Source organism: Lagenorhynchus albirostris, chromosome 12, assembly GCF_949774975.1.
Source record: "Lagenorhynchus albirostris chromosome 12, mLagAlb1.1, whole genome shotgun sequence".
In the NCBI taxonomy this organism is placed as follows: domain Eukaryota; kingdom Metazoa; phylum Chordata; class Mammalia; order Artiodactyla; family Delphinidae; genus Lagenorhynchus; species Lagenorhynchus albirostris.
The window spans coordinates 29,132,103-29,152,050 of NC_083106.1; the positions used below are offsets into that span (position 1 = coordinate 29,132,103).

The 19,948-nt window shown below is 36.6% G+C and overlaps 1 protein-coding gene and 1 pseudogene across 11 annotated transcripts in view; one reads left to right on the forward strand and one right to left on the reverse strand.

Annotated features, from left to right (window-relative positions):
- EYA4 (EYA transcriptional coactivator and phosphatase 4) overlaps nt 1-19,948 on the reverse strand; it is a 299,220-nt gene that overhangs the window by 4,805 nt on the left and 274,467 nt on the right. For 8 of the 11 annotated variants that reach the window (XM_060167382.1, XM_060167383.1, XM_060167380.1 and 5 more), the window contains 6 exons: nt 17,259-17,348; nt 11,414-11,472; nt 11,146-11,306; nt 8,151-8,265; nt 4,046-4,167; nt 1,904-2,004 (listed from right to left, as the gene is read on the reverse strand). In XM_060167382.1, coding sequence (XP_060023365.1) covers nt 1,904-2,004; nt 4,046-4,167; nt 8,151-8,265; nt 11,146-11,306; nt 11,414-11,472; nt 17,259-17,348 — 648 coding nt within the window. Of the gene's footprint in view, nt 1-1,903; nt 2,005-2,042; nt 2,144-4,045; nt 4,168-8,150; nt 8,266-11,145; nt 11,307-11,413; nt 11,473-17,258; nt 17,349-19,948 lie in introns of all 11 variants that reach the window. The other 3 variants (XM_060167381.1, XM_060167387.1, XM_060167391.1) reach the window with 1 other exon arrangement.
- On the forward strand, nt 11,520-13,466 carry LOC132530887 (10 kDa heat shock protein, mitochondrial-like; annotated as a pseudogene).

Below are 19,948 nucleotides of genomic sequence, written 5' to 3' on the forward strand. Positions count from 1 at the left end.
TATATTTTTGCACATGCGATTACAGCTACATCCAAAGAAGAGCATGCATTCCGGATACTAGAGAAACCAACCACCTGTGTTTCAAAATAGAATTATAAGCCTTCACCATCACCAAAACTGTACCTACATAAACAACCATTTGGAAATAGCATTCTAACCAAGGTTCTTATCCACTTGGAGTCATGCCTTTTTCTCCTGAAGTTTTGGGTTTAAAGCCGAAGGTGTTAACAACTGGTATACCAAGTCTAGTTTTCACGCCACGCATAAATGGGGTTGACTTTATAAATTTTAATTTTCAAAGGCATATACCATTTCTGGTTTGGAAAAGCGAATTTGATTGGTCCTGACCTAGATGTGTGTGAATTTCACATAGGCTAAAAGACATGTAAAATGCTTGCTATGGTGGCTGCACTGACCGCTCTTTGTTGTGTGTAATTACGATGCCAATATGAAAAATTGAAACAACAAGGACTCAGGACACTGACAAACTCCAGAAGATATTTCAACTGTGTGCAACCGGAAGGATTTCAAGTGGTCGTCAGCTTGGGTCACTGACACTGCTAATTAAGACGGAGGGGCACTGTGGGAGGATGAGTCTGAAACAACTCTCTTAATGTTATGGAAAAGCATGGAATATTTCAAGTATGGCTTCCAACGCGTCACCAAACCTTCTAAAGTGGAAGCTCCTTCTTTTTCTCCATTTTGCTTGATTTGAATTGACCACAAACATAAATCATGTCTTTTACCTTTCTAGTATCACTATAAACTTTCCTAGGAAACTGTTTATGTTGTTTTTCTTCGGGGGGAGGGCGAGGGGGGACAGAAATCAGATAAACACTCCAGCACATGCAAGTGTTTAGTGAAGGCTTTATCCGATGATTATTTGAAATCTCCTCAGGATAATAAAGACAATATTCTTTCTATGTAAAACAATATATGCTGACATGTCATTATTCAACAATACTTATTCATCATTTTGCTTTGTTTTATAAATTATATCACTTTAATCCTGGCTAGATGATATTCTGCTATCAATCAGTGAAGGAAGCAGTAGATCTCAATGTTGTGTTGATCGATAGTCTGGTATCTGGGGCCAATCTTGATATCATTCTCCTTTTGATGTTGGACCAACCAGTTAATGGTTTTTTAATTGCCTTAATTTTTTCAGAAATATGGGCCAGATGAAAAGGCTGATTTAAATACCTAGGGCCTATGAGATCTTCTGAATATATTCAAAGCCAGCTGCTTGGCTTCAATCAAGTACCAATGACTCACCAAAACAAATAACACTCTTCTAGAAGATGTAAGGGACATTGCCTCTAAGTCTCCATAACAAGTTGGCACAAGAGGATTTGAATAATATATCCCACTCCAATAGCATTTATTAACTTCTCTAGTAAGTTTTCTTCTTCATCTATTAAAGCTACCCTCAGATTTATCATCATGGGGCACAATTACTACTAGGCACTCGCAAGGACCACATGGCATAGAGGATGGATGGGAAAAGGGTAAGAACTAAGCCACTCACACGGCTTTCTATGGAGCTCGTTAAGTGTCTTTAATCTTGTTGAACTTCATGTGCTCAAAAACGTTTTTTTTCCCCCATCTTTCTTATATCTGTGTGTATTACACACACACACACACACACACACACACACACATAAGCACACACACAAATAAATGTAACTAAATGTTCCTATATTTCCTATGAAGTTTCAGGCAAAAAAAATGCTAGACTCCAAATGGTTTATTTGAATGTAAGTACTGACCTTCTCATGCTCTTACTGCTTTGCATCTATAAATTTAAATCATTTGTCAAGCTGCCATTGGGCCAAACTACAGGAATGCAAACAAAAAAGCTTGCATTAGAAGTATCACACCAACATTGTTTGAAACAGGTTACCTTTTTTGCTGCCTGTTCTTCTTCTACACCATCCCCAATTACAACATATACTACTTTTCTGCCAAACCTTTGCATTATTCGTTCAAAGCAACTTTCTTTTCCTGGAAGATAAACAAGATAAAGTTCAGAGTGAAGTTACCTGGTTAGCGGCATGCTCCTCATCTCGGCCATCTCCAATCACAACATAAGTTATGTTAGTGCCAAATCTGGACACTATACGCTCAAAACAGCTTTCCTTGCCTGAAAAACAATGCACTGCTTATTCTTCCAGCCATTGCATTCATTAACCTAAAGATTCATAAAGTGTTAAGTTACTTTCTCTTGAACATCAATCACTTAAACTTGCTTGCAAACTCTGGGTTTATGAAATCAACAAATATGGTTGAATACTCTAAGTCTTTACTTAAGACAGATTATTAAATGAATGTATTTCACACTCCAAAAAAAGTCAGTAGGGCTAAGTATCTAATTGGAAAAAAAAAATTTATATCTCTTTTATATCTTTCAGTCCATCAAAAGGCTATAGGAACAACTTTACAAGCAACTATCAGTTTTTACATTTCTTTGTGTAATTCTACATTTTATCTAGTTTGTTTTAATTAGTATAGACAAGTCAGCTAAAATTATTACTGTGAAAAACTGAAGGTTCACCTAGAACGAAAGAGGAAATACTAAGATATGGATTTATCTTGATAAACAATTCCTTTCTTCAAGTGGCTGGGAGCTAGTCTGCTCAGATTAATTGTACTAAGGGTGCTGTTTGCTTGGGCCACAGCACTGGTGACACTAGTATCCTCTGATCGCACTATGGGAATAACACCACAGAATTTTTACATGTTCTTTGTTTTTACAACATTGGCATTATTCTCTGAATTTCATTCCCAGCATGTTCATTCAGTCATGGTTTCTTTTTCACTTTTTCTTACTCTGATAGTTCAGAACTCCAAAAAATACTAGCTTAAAGGGAAAAATAAAAATGATTTTTTTTCAGATTAAAGATAAGGAACAATTTGGCCAATAAGAAAGAATGTTGTCCTTACTAGAGGAAATGTTTATGCTTGTGTAAAACTACTTGATTTGTCAAAAAGCAAAATCAGGTTCGATGTATTAATCCTGCTAGCATAAATATACTTATATAAAAAATGAATGGGATTGGTACCAGGGCTCTGAATGGCAGTGCTTAGGACAATGAGGAATTTACTTTATGAAAGCTTGCCTCTCTTTAACTATACTCCCCAAACAGCTGTAGCTGGGGGCTCTTTTTGCCTGTGCCAATATCAGAACTCTGCAAGGCCCAGGGCAGGTTATTTCTGGTAGGGGATTTTAGGATTCCGAACGCTTGTCAAGCCGCCAGAGCCTGTTTGTTGACCTTCAGGGCACATTGTACAACCCATCTATTTCCCCAGGCATTTCCTTGACAGACAACAGAATACATGAGTTGTTTTCTTTTAACTCTTTCAAGATGGCAGAAGTTGATGAGCTTTTGTTTTTGAAAGTTTCTTAGAAGTCTTAGAGCCTGTGAAAGGTACTTAAAGTCAAAGATGGCTCCATAGATAGCTATGATCTAAATAAACAAGGCTGTAGTTCTTTGATTGCTACTGAACGTTTCTGGAAATGTGGATTTGCAGCCATTCATATGTTATGAATGCTCCAATTATGTTTTCTGACTCATGAATTTTTTTTTTCCCTGGAATTAAGGTTACTAGTTCAATCCATCTGACACTCCCTTATAATGCCAAAACAGTACTTTATCTTAGATCTAGATTATTGCATATGCAAGGATGTAATACCATATACCATGTTAGGTAAAATATTAAATACTATGGCTAAAGGCACTGTATATTATTTAGATAACATGTGCCATAATGAAATACAAATATAATATAAATGTATAGGTATATATAAAAAGTCAGAGCTATCCAGATACCGAGTTCAGAATTTCATAGGCAACAGTTTTCAAAAAGTTTGCACATGCTCAAAGAGTTGCAGGGGACTTTGCTATTTGAGCTCTATTCAAATTTGCTTGATATTCTTATAGCAAAATTGATGAAAGAGGGAATCATGTGTAGACACACATTAAGAAAATCCCCCAAAACACAGATACGAACGTATTTCACACGGAGTTAGAAATAATTTTCTTACCTATTTTAGTTGCACTGTAAATATTCTCAATGGGAAAAGCACCTCCTAAACTATAGAGTAGAACCTTCGCAAGTGCTGGGATCAGCTGGGTTGTTGTTACCAAGACATTTACGCAGTTACTCCTAAGATGAGGAGGAAACAGGCATTTTTGTTTTCTAATACTAGATAACGTCTAACAGTACAAATTTTAAATTATCCTGCAGTCTTTCAATTCCATAATGAACAGTCCCTGATAACCTACCCTTTCAATATTCAACAGCTGTTTATGGTACCTATCACCTGGTAGGCGCAATGCCAGATGCCAGAAATACATCCCAAAATGAAGGAAGTGAAGGAAAATAAGTTTTCCCTCCTACCCAGATCACAAGCTAGACAGGGAGGGAGACAAGTAAATAGACCCCTGCGGATAAGAAATGTGTTCTATAACTAAGATCTCCTCAGGTCCCTGTGGAACCTCACAGGATACCTACCTCGGCCAGCGGCAATCATGGAAAGATTATTAAAGGGGGCATGGCTTACCTCTGAGTTTTACAAGTATGCACATCAGCAGTTTTCATAAAATTTGCACATATACAAAGAGTCACAAGGGGCTTTGTTATTTGAGGCAGGTAAGGTAGTTTTTAGGGTGATAGGACTCCATGTCCCAGAGTTTTTACAGCCTGGGAAAGTAGAGGACACAGGAAGGGAGGAGGTGATGGGATGTGTAAGAGGAGTTTTTAGATTTTGTGCAAGAAACAGCCCAGAAAGTCCCAATCAAGGTACTGACAAATGGTGCATCCTGAAGAAGTAAAAATAGAGAGGATTCTTATTTAGAACGGAAGGGATTGAGTTCCTGAATCTCTTTCTAACAACCAAGGGCAAACTGCATTTAATGGGCCTTGTTTTAATCCATCTACTAAGGCCTTACCCTTTGAGAGTGAGAATCTCCCACTCTGCAACTTACATCTGTTTCTTTCACAGTAGACAGGATGGGGGGTGAGGGTGCAGCGGGAAGGTGAGATAAAGGAAACACCAAGAGAGGGGAGACTGTTAGCCTGAGTCAGGGAAAAGAATGGACTGTGGCCCTTCCTTCTGGATTACAGGGAAATTGAGCTGTCCCGTCTGGAGGGGCTCAAACCACACACCTGAAACTGGGAATCAGAAGGCATATAGCTATGCACCTTTCTCTACTAGATATTTTGTATCATGAGCCTTTAATACATATTTGTAAGGGCTGATACAATATTCTCTAGAATTCTGCAGACTGATTTTCAGAAAACTGGTCTCAAGGGCAACTTAGAAGGACAAGTTGAGTGCTAAATTCTTATAGGTATGTGTATGTTTAGCCCCCAGTACTCTTCATATTATGCTTTATATTCTTTAGACATATCATGTGTAAAGAAGACTACAATTTATTTAAAAACAATTATAAAACCTTTATAATGATAGCCTTTTAAAACATTTTCATTTCTAAATTATCTCCATAGACCAAATGATGAGGTTATCAATTTATATGGGACAAAGAAACAAAGACTTCTAGAGGTAGAAGTTTAATAAGTATCATGAATACAATAATAAATTTTACTAATAAAAAAAAAAAGCTAGAAAGTGACTTGCCTTTGATCAGACAAAACTTCCCCAAATAATGGCAGACTACTAAGAATAATACACAAACACATTACTGTATTGTGACACAAGGTTCTACATCATATTTCATCAAAATAAGATGTTATTCAATGTCATATATAGATGAGTGTTACAGAATGAAAACACGGTAGAATAAAAGATAGCACGGGCTTTTTAAATTTATAGATGTGGTTTTGAAATCTAATAAATAAATTACAAACATTGCATATATTTATATGCAATTTATAATGCACTGTAATTTTCAGTTACAAACATTGCATACATTTATAAATTGCATATATAGACTTGTAAAATGCAGACGAATATAAAGAAGAAAATGAAAAGCACCAATTATTTAACCATCCAGAGATGATAACTGCTGTCCCCATTTTGTGCATTTATTTTCAGATTTTCAGTTTGCATGTAGGTTGTTTTCCCATTAGGATCATACTGTATGTGTAATCTTACATCTTACTTTTTTCATTTGTTTTTATCATAAGCCTATTTATATATGTCATATTGTCCATCATTCTCCCCCTCCAACAAAACATAATGTATGCAAACTACTCTATCTTGTGGCTGCACCACCATTTTTTAAAGTTAAGCTTAGTCACTTAGATGGTTTTGATTTCTCAGTATCATAAACAATGCTATCTTACATATAAACTTTTCCTATGCATATGATTATGTCCTTTGACTACATTCCTAGAAGAGGAATTACAGTCACAGGGTACACACTTTGCTACAGGCTCTGATATATAATTCAGCAGTGTTTGGTGTAAACATCTGCTTTTCTGACAGACTTTGTGAAATTTACCAATAAGGTAATAGATGTGGATAACTTGGCAACTTTCATGGTACTTAAAACTTCAATGTATAATGATTTATTTTTCCCCTTCATTTCCTTGTCATACATTTATTTAGTTAGTTAGTTATTTATATCACATACCTGTGTGTTTAATAATAATCTATATATAATATACGATGGCTACACATAGATAATGTAATAATGTAACACATACAATGTAATGTAATACCCTTTGGTGTTTAACTACCTAGGAGACCTCTTTAAAAATAATGAAAGCACCTTCTACATTTTACACACGATTTTAGGGGCTGTTGTCCTCACATCCCAGCTTTCTTGCCCTTTGGTCTCCATGTCTCTGTGACTGCACAGAGCTCACAAGGCAGCAAGTCCCATTTTAAAACAGCTTTAATTGTCAGACAATTCTTCCCACATGGAGCCAGAACCTCCCTTCCCCGGCTTCCTACTCGTCGGGACCAACTCTCTCCTTCATAGATGCAGAGAGAAATGTAATTTATTTCCAGCCCAGCATCTCAAGTAGTTGAAATTGGTAACCTTGTTCCATACACGGCTCTTCTTCAGATTAAACTCCTCGGTTCCTCCCTCTGACTGTTCCTTTTCTGTAGTTTCCATAGCCTAAACTCTTCTGGCCACTTTGCTGGACACAAGATGCTACAAATATGTCACAGCCCCTGCTGGAATGAGGTGCCCAGAACTGAGCAAAGTACTCTGTTCTGCTTCCCCAGCCTGACCCAGGAATCTACTGCCCCCTCCCCTCTCCATTTAGAGACTCTGCTATAAATGCAGTGGCTTGTCATGCTACGTGGTTAAAAGCCACGTGAGGGATTTGGGACACACTCGTTTACTTCCATGTTCTGATTAGACGCTCCTTTTACCCTGCTAAGGTTTCTCTGTATCTTGATTCAATCAGTCCAAATATTAGCTCTTCTCTGAATTTTGTGTTACCCACACATTTGCTAAGCATGATTTTATTTATTCATCCAACACAGAAATAAAACTAAGGAATAGGATAGAACAAAGATTCATTCCCACCCTACTAGCTATCATGTTCCGGATTTATATTATTAATTAGCATTTATGGCACATGGTACACAACTAGTTATGTCAATTCAGTTCTATTATCTACACTAACAAGTCAGCATTTCACCGTTTGAACTAAACAACACAAAGGTTACAAGTTTTTCAGGAGCTTTCTCTTGCTTTTTTTTGATGTGTTCAAATTACGTATATTCTCTACAATGGCATAAAAGACTTAAAAACATGCACTAATTGTATAAACAGTATTGTGTTTTTTTGCCATCATCTTCTGTACTTTGTCACCAACAGAGGGCTTTTTCTAAATTTGAAAGTCAAATGACATTCCCATGGGGTTTATCAGGGGTCATGAGGAGAGAACGGTAAAGAGATGGATCTCCCAGTTATTCTGAGAAGCAGCAACCCCCATCCTCCATCCCCAAACACACACACACACACGCACACACACACAGACACACACATACACACAGACACACACACACACAGACACACACACACACACACACACACACAGAGTGAATTTTAGGTCCCTTCAAACTCTAAAACAAATCTGGGAATTAAAACATTTTGATATATGCTATGCTATTAGAACTACATCTTCAATACAATAAATATAGAAACTGCAACAATACCGCTTACCTAGTACTAATAATTGATAAAGATTTAAGTGCATTTGTTAGCCAGGAGTCCGTCAGACCTTCAATCTCAGCCCTCAACTGCAGCCATGCATCTCTCTTGGCAGGGCCAAGAAGTCCTGCAACACAGAAAAGTAGGGCAGCGTCAAGAGATGAACATTTTTCTGGGATGCCTAGTTTGGTCTTCCTTCTGTCTGCTCCAGATGATTTTTATTCCCACCTATATCAAAAAGAGAGAGATTGATATCAACCCTGATCTTCCATTTCAGAATTGATTATCCATTGATTCATTCATTCCACAAACATTTATTGAACAACTTCTGCACATCACATTCTGGGCTAAAAATTAGGGATATAACAGTGAAAGAGTGGGTCCCAGTCTCTGCCCTCACTGATCCTAGAACCTGGCATGGTGGATGCCAACCACCTGAGGAGCTTTGACAACTACTCCAGAAGACTGACAGGATAGGTCTGGAGAAGAAGTAGGGGTCTACCAGCCTAGGGATATGAACCTCAAATATTTTGGTTGTCTGAAAATGTTTAGTTTCTTAATAATCACAACCATTACCACTTGGAAACAGTAATAATGACATTATCACATATAGCTACAGAGTTTTCTAGAATTTGTTTCTAATACTAGTGCTAAAGCTGTCAGAAATACGTTGTTTTGTACAAAGGAATTAAGAATTTTGTTTAAAATCCTGAAGCCTATGATACAGCTGTAGACGATGGTTGAAAACTACATTGATGTTAGGATAAGAAAAGAAGTAGGCATACTAATTTTATTGAAAAACCTGTTGCTTTCATGAGGAAACAAGATCATGTAACTCTATTAAAAAATAAAGTTCCTTAGTTAAATCATATTTCAGAATATTAAGAGTTCATTTATAGGTGGATAACTTTTTTTAAAAAAAATAAATAAATTAATTAATTTTTGGCTCTGTTGGGTCTTCGTTGCTGTGCATGGGCTTTTCTCTAGTTGTGGTGAGTGGGGGCTACTGCTTATTGTGGTGAACGGGCTTCTCATTGCGGTGGCTTCTCTTGCTGTGGAGCATGGGATCTAGGAGCGAGGGCTTCAGTAGTTGTGGCACGCGGGCTTCAGTAGTTGTGGCATGCGAGCTTCAGTAGTTGTGACTTGCGGGCTCTAGATTGTAGGCTCAGTAGTTGTGGCGCACGGGCTTAGTTGCTCCACGGCATGTAGGATCTTCCCAGACCAGGGCTCGAAACCATGTCCCCTACATTGGCAGGCGGATTCTTAACCACTGCGCCACCAGGAGAGTCCTTGGTGGATAAATTTTTAAACCAAAATGTATAGTTTCTACTGAGCCTCATTTATTTGTCATTATTTCAATAAAGAGATGTTAACATATCACAAAAAATGGATTAATATCTCATTGTTTAAACTTTTTAAGCTATACGATTATTTACTAGTAATCTTGTTAATTTTAAAATAATTTTAATAATACCCTTTAAGAGGGAAATAATGACATGCCTGAATGATAAAAATTAATTCAGATTTCCCAAAGGGATATTTATCTTAAAGTTATTACCCTCAACTGCTTTTAAATAGAATACCTATTTATTTGATTTTACAGAAGTGTCTTGTATAGAGTGTTAGAGTGAATTAGGAAACCTAAGTTGCCTGCCTGAACGCATGGGCAGGTTAGTAGCCTGCAGGAGACTATTTCTCATTTGGAAATAAAGATCTTCCATATCTAAGCTCTGGTTTGGTTCTAACATTATTACTGTCTATGGTTCTACATGTTTTGGTTCTCTTGTAGTTACTGAACATCTATTGAGCATCTATTATGTGCTTCAAGCTAGCTAGGCACTGGGATACAAGGCCAATAGACACACAGCCAACCTTAAGATGTGTATGGTGTAGTATATACCTTATAGATGAAAACTTTATTTACTATATTGTATTCTATGACATATATGTAAATATACACATGCATAGCATGCACAAATATATATTTAGCTGTCTTATTTCAATTTTAGATTCTGGTTTATACTCCTCAACCATCCCTCTTTTCTTTAAAAAGAGAAACAAACAAAAAGCCCTGAGAGAAGAATCTTAAGTGACCTCATAACTAATCCTACAATCTTGTTGCCCTAAAATGGATCCTAATAATAAAGATGATCAAGGTTTATTATACCAAGAAGCACATCCAAGATCTAAGTTTTGATGTCACAGGTTTTGATATCACCTGTAATATATGAATGAGTACAAAATGGTTTAGATACTACCTACAGAGTATTTGAATTTATAAAAACCATGATATAGTTAACACTATACATGGCAAAGATATACTGTCAGATAATATGCAGTTTTTGACAGGATAAATTTAACTTGTTGAAGTCTTCAAAATGACATAAAGGACAGTTTGCATTTATTTTTGATAGCATTCCAGAAAGGTAATGATTGCTAACAACTCTGCTTCACTGACTAGGGCTCTTATGTTTAGACAGATCTTCTTTCCACAGCCTGTATCAGTTCCTTTGTCTGGTTTTCACTGAGAGCGTCCCAGCTGAGGAAGGGCAAAATAAATGTCCTGCTATTAATCTTTTTTTTTTAATTTAATTTATTTTTTTATACAGCAGGTTCTTATTAGTTATCCATTTTATACACATCAGTGCATACATGTCAATCCCAATCTCCCAATTCATCCCCCCCGCCCCGCTTTCCCCCCTTGGTGTCCATACGTTTGTTCTCTACATCTGTGTCTCTATTTCTGCCCTGCAATTAATCTTGACCAAACATCTGGGCACAAAGAATTCCCAATTCCTTTGACAGTGCTGCACGTTTTATTTTGCAGTTAGATTTTTTTTCCCCCACTAACTCTAAGAAATTAAAATTTCTGGCTCACTGTCGTCCAGCATGAGCTCTTGGTAATTTATCTTACAGAAGGATAGTCCCTAATATGAAACTTGAAACTACAGTTTAAATTGTACCTCTATCTGCAGTACCTTTATTAAATTGTAAAAGCCACACATACCTCCCACATTGTTCTTGTAGGTGTTGTATAATTCTTTTACTCTTCTGTAACGAAAAGCCAACTTCCTCATCCAGTCAACCCCTCCTCTTACACCTGTTGGCAAACAAAGGTTTGCACTACTTGCAGCTGCATGGAAGCCATCAGTTGCAAAACTGTAGGTACTGCAACACCCAAAATACATTAAAAAGAAATAAAAGAAATAATTACATGTGCAAAACTTCACAGCTGAATTTCTGTAGGAAAGAGCATACTGAAAGGCATGGCTTACCTTAAGTCTTGCCCATTATCATCAGAGGAAACATCATCTATGTGAACTTGATCACACTCCTGTTAAAAACATTGGAAGAGTCGTTTTTCAAAGGATTCTTGTCACCATGTTTGAAGCTTTTTCCATCTTTCCACCTGCTCAGCCCATGGCCAGAAGAGGGCAGCATTTGCCCACCCATCCCGCCCTCTCATGCTGGGAAATGGCACCGTTTCTACTCTGTAAGATCTAAATCCAGAAGAGGACCTTAAAAGGGGCCTGAAAACATATGGCATGTGAGTTTCTTCAGAGCAAATACAAAAATAATTTTAATCTTAAAATTATTGATAAGGAATTCTCTTGAATCTTTACAATAATCACTGGTGATCACTTTCGGCCATTTCTGTTAAGCATACTTAAGTATGAAAGCAAAGCTAATCTGAAGATACTCAAAACTTGTTTGGGCTGAACACCTCAGTGGTTACTATTATTTATTATTTTTGGAGCAGCAACAGAGGGGCTTGATGATTATGGTGTTCTGTTAAATTTCTATGACTTCCTTTTTGCTGGGCCAGTGACACCATGAAAAGAATCATGCTAATGTTGTTTTAAAAGTCCTGGTCTTTCAACCAGCCAAAAGCTAATAACTATAGAAGCTGACACTTTTTGTGGTTGTTTTAAGTCTTTCAATTGAAAAGAATACTGAAAGTAAAAGGGAGTAATGAAGATTTACCAACTCCAATGTGCTACAAATTCAAAGGAAAATAAACTTTAGGTACATACGCCCACATACTTGACCTAAGTTATAGTGTACTCAGAACAAATGGTAACTTTTCTGGAAAAGAATTCATTTCTTCTTTGCTGTTCTAAGAGTCCTTTTCTATCTTCAAATAATCTGCATAGTTCCAGTGAAATAGTACATGATGCGAAGGTGGAATTTCGGTAGGGCGTTTCAATAACTAGTTTACTAACCTCAGAGTAAGTATGGTTTAGCCCTTTGGGCCTCATTTTTTCCCCTCAGATAATTACAGTCAAACTCACAGAGTCTGATTATATATATTAAGTGTTCATCATTCAAAATCAATTCTGAAAAATCATTAAATTTGAAAATAAGATGCCATACTAAAGACTTTTCAGCTACTATTTATAATCATTATAGGACTTGGAAGTATCTGATGGTGAAATATTTAATATTTTATCTCCAGCTTTCCACACTGAGTATATTAGATCTTGTTGCAGTCTGAGGATAAATTAGTTGGCTCAGGTTTCTTTTAAAATATAAAACTTAGTGAGTAGCTCAATCAATACAATTTTAGTACATAACTTGAAAATCCAGGTAAACTAATTTTAAAGGTTCATATTATGTACATAAATTATAGGTTTAGTAATTTTTGAATAAATATATTCATAAGTAAGGAAGGGCCTCAAAAAGTTAATCTGACTGGAAGCTCCCTGAGGGGAGTGTTTGGGTCTCCCAGATATGCTATACCCACACTTAAGGCACTCTCTGGCAAGAAGTAATCACTCAACACTTCTTTGTTTGAATGAATGGCAGAACTCTAAACAAATGTAGTTCATGACAGAATTACCACAATCATTTAAATTTTCTAACATAAAGTTAGGTGATAAAAATAACAATATTCTAGATGGTAAGGACTGTAAGAAGATATTTATATTAAGATTGGAGGGGAAGGCAAGAGAACAGAGTACGGGCTGAGGCTACAGGAGAGGCATTTAGAGAGGTTCTTCCCCATTTTGACTGAGTGTTTGTTGAAAGGAGCACAGCCCAAACTTTAACCAAAGAAGGTATTATGCTTCCAGAAAATTCTCAGGGAAAAGTATTGCAGGCAACCGTAGTAGCTCTTGGATTGGGTTCTAAAGGAAAGGGTGAAGAGATTTAACTAGTTAGTATGAAAGTTGAAAATAAAAGTTCTTCCAGAATACTGAGGCAGCAAAGTAGTTCTCGAAGACAAGGATTATTTCTTGAGTTGGTGACGTTCTTGGTAAGGATGAAGACCAAATTAAACCACTATTGAAACAGAATCATGCGAAGCTGCTGATTCCACTGAGGTTCTGAAATCTTTTATCATGTAAACAATTTCCATAATTTTATAATAAACTAATGATATTAAAAAAGGGGATCTTATGAATTACAAGTCATTTCTATATTTAATATCCTCCCATCTAATTTTTATAGAAATTCCTCTGACATTTCAAGTATTAACTCATATGATTAATTTGTACATTTTGCCCCCAAATTTACTTTTTACTCCTGAGGACATCAGTATATCAAACTTATTGGACCGTGAGTTCCATATTTGAAGTTATATTTGAGGTTTTTCCAAATGGAACTTCTCTTTAAATTTATGCCTAGTTAACTATGCTTGTTGACTCTGGACCATTGCCCAAGGATTACAGTCCAGTGAAAGAAACCTGAACTTCAATCACTTACATTTTTAGAAAAATCTAAATAATTGTTCTTCAATTAGTGTTCACTCAGAGGAACTTTATAAGAAACATTTTGACAAAACACAAAATAGTAAAAACAGTGTCATGCTTTGGCTTTAACAAACTTCAGTGAAAGAACTCAAACATTTGGAATAATTCTGGCACTAATCATAAATTCTTTAATTTTGTCTTATAAGGTGACCGCAAAGTTGTCACTGATCTGTATCAGTTATAATCCACAGCAGTCTTCTCTCACTTTTGTTAGCCCAAACTCCCTGGTGCCTTCTCTTCTGGAAGTTATTTTAACTGAAATAACATTTTATTTAAACAGAGAGTATTCACTTCTTAGGGACAGTGGTGTGAGCATTTGCCTTCTCTGCAGTTGGACAGGATGTAGTGAAGTATCTATTAAGAGGATTTAAATTTGTATCTTTTAAGGAATTATGTGTGAGCAGCTGCTACTACATATGTTGCAGTATCTATTGAAGGATTTGAGTCTCAAATTAGATTTTTAGGTTAAGAAAAGGAACCCTGAGAGATTAAATACACAAGGGGAAATCACATAATAGGCTAATGATGAAGTTATTCTCCTGAGGAATTCTCTTTGTCAGTAGAAGCAGACATAGCTTAATACCAGTTACGAAGCTCATGACAATCTTTGCTTATAAGAGGTTTACTGAAATAAAAAACTGGGAGAAAGTAAAGTTTCAAAATCAGATACAGAAGTATAGTGGATATGTATGTAACTGTACTGAATGATCTTGAAAGCTATTGTTTAGATTTTATTAGTTTTACTGTTTGTTTATCTCACCTAAGTTAGTATAAACCTCTGAGTTTCCTTGGGCACCTGGATGTGTGTGCACATGGGTATGTGCACATCTGAGAACTCAGCTTCTATGCAGAGACCAAATCATTTCATTGATCTAGTACATTATTGTTGGATACTAAGTTTTAGTGTTTGAGTAAAATGGAATTTTTATCACATTCTAAAGCACAACTAAAAAGCTATAAACATAGACGAGAAAGTCAATACCAATATTTTCTCAGTTACTATTTCTACCTGAGATCCTGTTGGGTATTTGAAAGATATATTTTATATAGTATCAAATCCAAAATAAAAATTCTTAAAGCACCATAGCTGACCACATGTTTCTGATATGCCAATATTCACGTCAAACTTGCTAAAGGTATATTCAAATTCATCATCATCAATATAAAGTTATATTCAAATTCATCATATGTTCTCACTTTAGTGTTCTGTTAGAAGTTGGATGGTAAATTTATTCCATCTGGCTTCTAATGTGCCACTAAGAACCTAGAGTCATTTATTTCATTTATTTCTAGTAAAAATAATAAATGAAATGAAATAAAACTGTAAAACTTGGATAAAACCATATCAAACTTCTTTTTTGTGTGTTTTACAGGCTTGAGAGGAGTAATAATCTTAGAATTCTTTTTAGAATGAGACTCGTCCATTTTACCCAACAGAAAAATCAACCTAAAAAGTTATCACCATATATGTATAAAAAATTCAAGTTCCCAAAAGATTAAAGTGTGTTTCCTATTATTGTGTATATATAAAATAATTCTATACAGTAGACAGTAATAAGTAGTAAGATTAATTTAAATCAGGTTTTAGAGAGGTGATTATTACTTCTTATTATCTAAAACTGGAAGACTTGCCCAAGAATACTGATCTTTCATAGTGTCTCTTGAAGAAAAAAATAAAACCTCTTTGAACAGAATTTAAATTTTATTATCCAGTAAAAACAGTGACTCACTGCAGAGAGAACAAGAAAGAAAATGCGATTACACAGGTTTCCAACACATATGTTTATGGGATATACTGAACAACACATCTTTTACTCATGCCTCAGATGTAACTAAAACTGGGTTTAAGACCTTGTCAATTGAAAAAAAAACTTATTCAAAGCACTAACTTGGCTTACTTTCCTTGCACACGTCTGTTAATTTCAGCATGGTATGGGGACAGGGTATGTGTTCTGGAGACAGACGAACTCCAGAGTTTCAAATCCCAGTTCTATCAGTTAGCAGGTAGCCTTAGACATGATTTTTATGCTGGTGAGCCCTACAGTTTCTTCTCTACAAAAATAATGTGATAAACATATTTATTCCAAAAGTTTGTTAATTAATTAATGGAAAGCCCAATATAAAATGTCAAACACAAGGAGCAGATTCAGTAATAATAATCCCCATCTTCACTCATAATGTGATTATAGATAAACACTTTAATTTCATTGTGAAATCATGGGATAAAAAATCAATTTGAATGGGTCATTTAAAAAAAGAAAGAGAAATCTATTTCAGCATAGTTGTTCTTGACAGAGAAGAACTTCTGTCCAGTGCTCAAGTTACTCAGTTATTTCAGATTTTATCATCTGAATGCCTAATAAGTCAGATCATTAGCGCTCGTATTATATACCTTTTTACAGTACTTATTTAGCTATCCTGAGGCTATTTTTTCTTGGGTTTAGTTTGTTGTTTTTGCTTTTACTTTCTCTTCATTTGAGGTTGGAAATGGAAAGATGAATTAAGGAAAAAAGAGAAAATAAGCGCAATCAAACCAGTCAGAAGTGCTATGTAAATAGCTCTTGCATGGTTTTATCCAGAAGGGGAAGAAATAGGGAATGATAATGTCTAGAATTAGGTTTCAGATTATCTATATTTACAAAACAGAAGTAGATTCACGGATGTAGAGAACAAGCTTACGGTTACCAGAGGATAAGGGCGGGGAGGGGTAAATTGGGAGATTGGGACTGACATATACACACTACCATGTATAAAATAGATAACTAATAAGAACCTGCTGTATAGCACAGGGAACTCTACTCAATACTCTGTAATGACCGATATGGAAAAGAATCTAAAAAAGAGTGGATATATGTATAAGTATAACTGACCACCTTGGTGTACACCTGAAACTAACACAACATTGTAAATCAACTATACTCCAATAAAAAAATTTTAAAAATTAATGATCCACGCTAGAACCAGGAACAGTATCTGTGACTAACTACTGGGCAGGGATAAACCTAAATTGCATTCTGGTTAGTAAATCCTGGAAAAGCTAATGCTGATACAAAGATGGAATGAATTGTGGCTGAGACACCAAAAAGACCAGGAGTAGTGGACAGGGGTGTATGGTATGAGACATCAAAGCAGACCTTTTTGGAGACACTTTTTGTTCTAAATATGCACCAGTAAATATGTATCATTCATTAATACAGTTTCTCTTTTGTTTATATTTGCATATACAATGTCTTCCCTTGACAGGAACTTTACTGTTCTCTTGAGCTAAATTTCTATCTTTCTGGTTTTCTTGAGGTTATCTGCATATATAGAAACCATATAAGAGTTTTAATAGTTTGATACAACTATTCTTAGCTCTGTAAATTCTTACCTCTAAATCATTAAAAAATAAATGTGTATCAGCAAGATTAAAAATCATCTCCTCCATTCGGAGTCCAAGGGTTACAGCCATGGGGGGATCCTGAAAAGGAAATGCACATATAATGAAGTAAATTTTCAGTAACCACAGTTATTATTAAAATTATCTTAAGTGCATATGCCTGTAGGGGGTAAGGAGGCAGAGACTGTTTGGGTTTTTTTTTTTTTTTTTTTTGTGGTACGCAGGCCTCTCACTGTTGTGGCCTCTCCCATTGCGGAGCACAGGCTCCGGACGCACAGGCTCTGCGGTCATGGCTCACGGGCCCAGCCGCTCCGTGGCATGCGGGATCTTCCCGGACCGGGGCACGAACCCGTGTCCCCTGCATCGGCAGGTGGACTCTCAACCACTGCACCACCAGGCAAGCCCTGTTTGGGTTTTTAACCTAAGATGCAAAAGATTTCCCAATTATCAGAAAAGGTGCCTTTCTAAAGGGTTATCTACAACATATTAAATATACTGCTACATCTGTGAATTTACAGAACTTTATATGCACAGAAAAATGACTTAGATACATTTTCACATAAAGCTATACATTCATGAGAGGAGGAGGAAGGAAGCAAGCTAGTTCACAGGACCCAGTTTACATATACTCCATGGAAAGTCCTTTGGAGAAAGGTACTTGGATGGGACACTGAAGAATGGAGCAGATCTGTTACAAAGAGAAAAGGACGTCCTTTTAAGAATGACAACAAATAAGTAGAAAAGAGAGAAAAGCAGGTCTATTGGATGTTTGTAGGACGAGAGCAGACGATACCGTCTGGAGGTGGGATAGAAAGAGCTGGCAGAGCAGCTCTAACTTCATTATTAATTGCATTTGGATCAACAGGCAATATTTATCTGAATATGTGTAGAGTCTGATCTAACCTGCATTTGACTAGGGATGAAGAGGGAAGGGTGGAGTATGGCTAAAGGAACATTAATTGAGTAAATATAATATAGAAATGTATAAAAATAAAATATATACATCTAGAAGTCTAATGAAAGTAAGGGGATTAGTAAAAAGTCAAAGTGACTTAATTTTTCTTTATAGAAACTAAGGGATTACACAGCAGCAAGCAGTTGAGAATGAAGACCAGAGTTGGTACTTTATCACAGTTAATTACAGTTGAAAGCCTGGAAGAGAGAGGTGTAAGACTTTATTTTTAAAAGTAAGACCTTTATTTTAGGGCTAGGGAAATAAGTCATGCACAAACCTTGTGTTTAAAATGATCAGAGTTGGAATATCTCTAAAGGAGAACAGCTCTGGATGTGACTCTGGAGATGAGAAAAGAGGAAACCTGGAAGGGACAAATCCTCAGAATTTGAGACCAGAATGGGTGTTGGCAGGGAGAAGAAAATGGTTTCAAATAAGGCTGACAGATCTAGACGGATACTATTGGTTTTGGCTGAGAAGTTATTTTGGAAGACCATAGAGGGTGATTTGGGTTGAGTGGCTGGGCCAGGAGCCAGACTGTAGGGATGTGAGGAGAGAGAACCAAACTTGTGTTTTCAATGTTCTAATAAATGGCGTTTCAAGAAATGTATTTAAACTTGGGGAAATGTAATGCTAACATTACTTCAATTTACGATAAGAATATGCAACCCAGGTCAGGTCAAGCAGTATTCATAAACACCCCCTAACTTCCTCGACTTTGCAAGAAGAAGACCCTCTTTATGCCACACCTATACTGCAACAACCAATTTTTTCCCTCTGTATTTCCATAATGCTTTGAGGGGGGAAACCTTAGAGTGTAACCATGTTTGAAGTGAATGTCAGCCTCTTATTCTGTAGTGATGAAAACCTACAGAATAGGAACTGAGTGCTGAGAAGGAGAGAGAGGAGAAGGTCACAGAGATGTTGAGCAAAGCTAAGACTTGATGTGGGAGAAGATGAGAGGACAATCATAGTATGCTGGGTGTCAACATAATTTTCCAACTGTTTACGTCTCTTTCTTGGAGATTTCTGTGGATTTCATAGCTAGACGTTCTCTCTTCTCAAAAACAGAGACTCATGGTTCACATATTTTTTAAATTTTTATTATTTATTTTTTCTGCAGTACGCGGGCCTCTCACTGCTGTGGCCTCTCCCGCTGAGGAGCACAGGCTCCGGACGCGCAGGCCCAGCGGCCATGGCTCACGGGCCCAGCCGCTCCACGGCATGTAGGATCTTCCCGGACCAGGGCACGAACCCGTGTCTCCTGCATCGGCAGGCGGACTCTCAACCACTGCGCCACCAGGGAAGCCCTGGTTCACGTATTTGATGGCATCTCGGTGTTATGTCCTCCAGTCAGTATGACTCTATGCTAGATTCATCTGTATTCCAGTGACAGGATCATTTGGAGCAACATACCCAAAGATCAAATAAATTCCATTTTATCCAACAAGTATTCATTCAAGAATGAAAACAAAAATATGAAGTGCCCATTGTGTGTCTCAAGGAGCTTCAAAACTCAGAGGGATCTCTTGCTCTGTTTCCTTCAAATATAAAATTCTTTTTTCTTATTTCTTTTTGTTGTTGTTTATGTTTTTGTTGCTGTTGCTGAAAGAAAATCTCTGGAGGTAAAAAAATTAAAAAATATACATGTGTCTTCTTCCTGTAAAAAATTCCTATTTCTAGACTCCCTCTCTCTTTGTTATGGGGGTGGGGGGTTTGAATAGGCTGA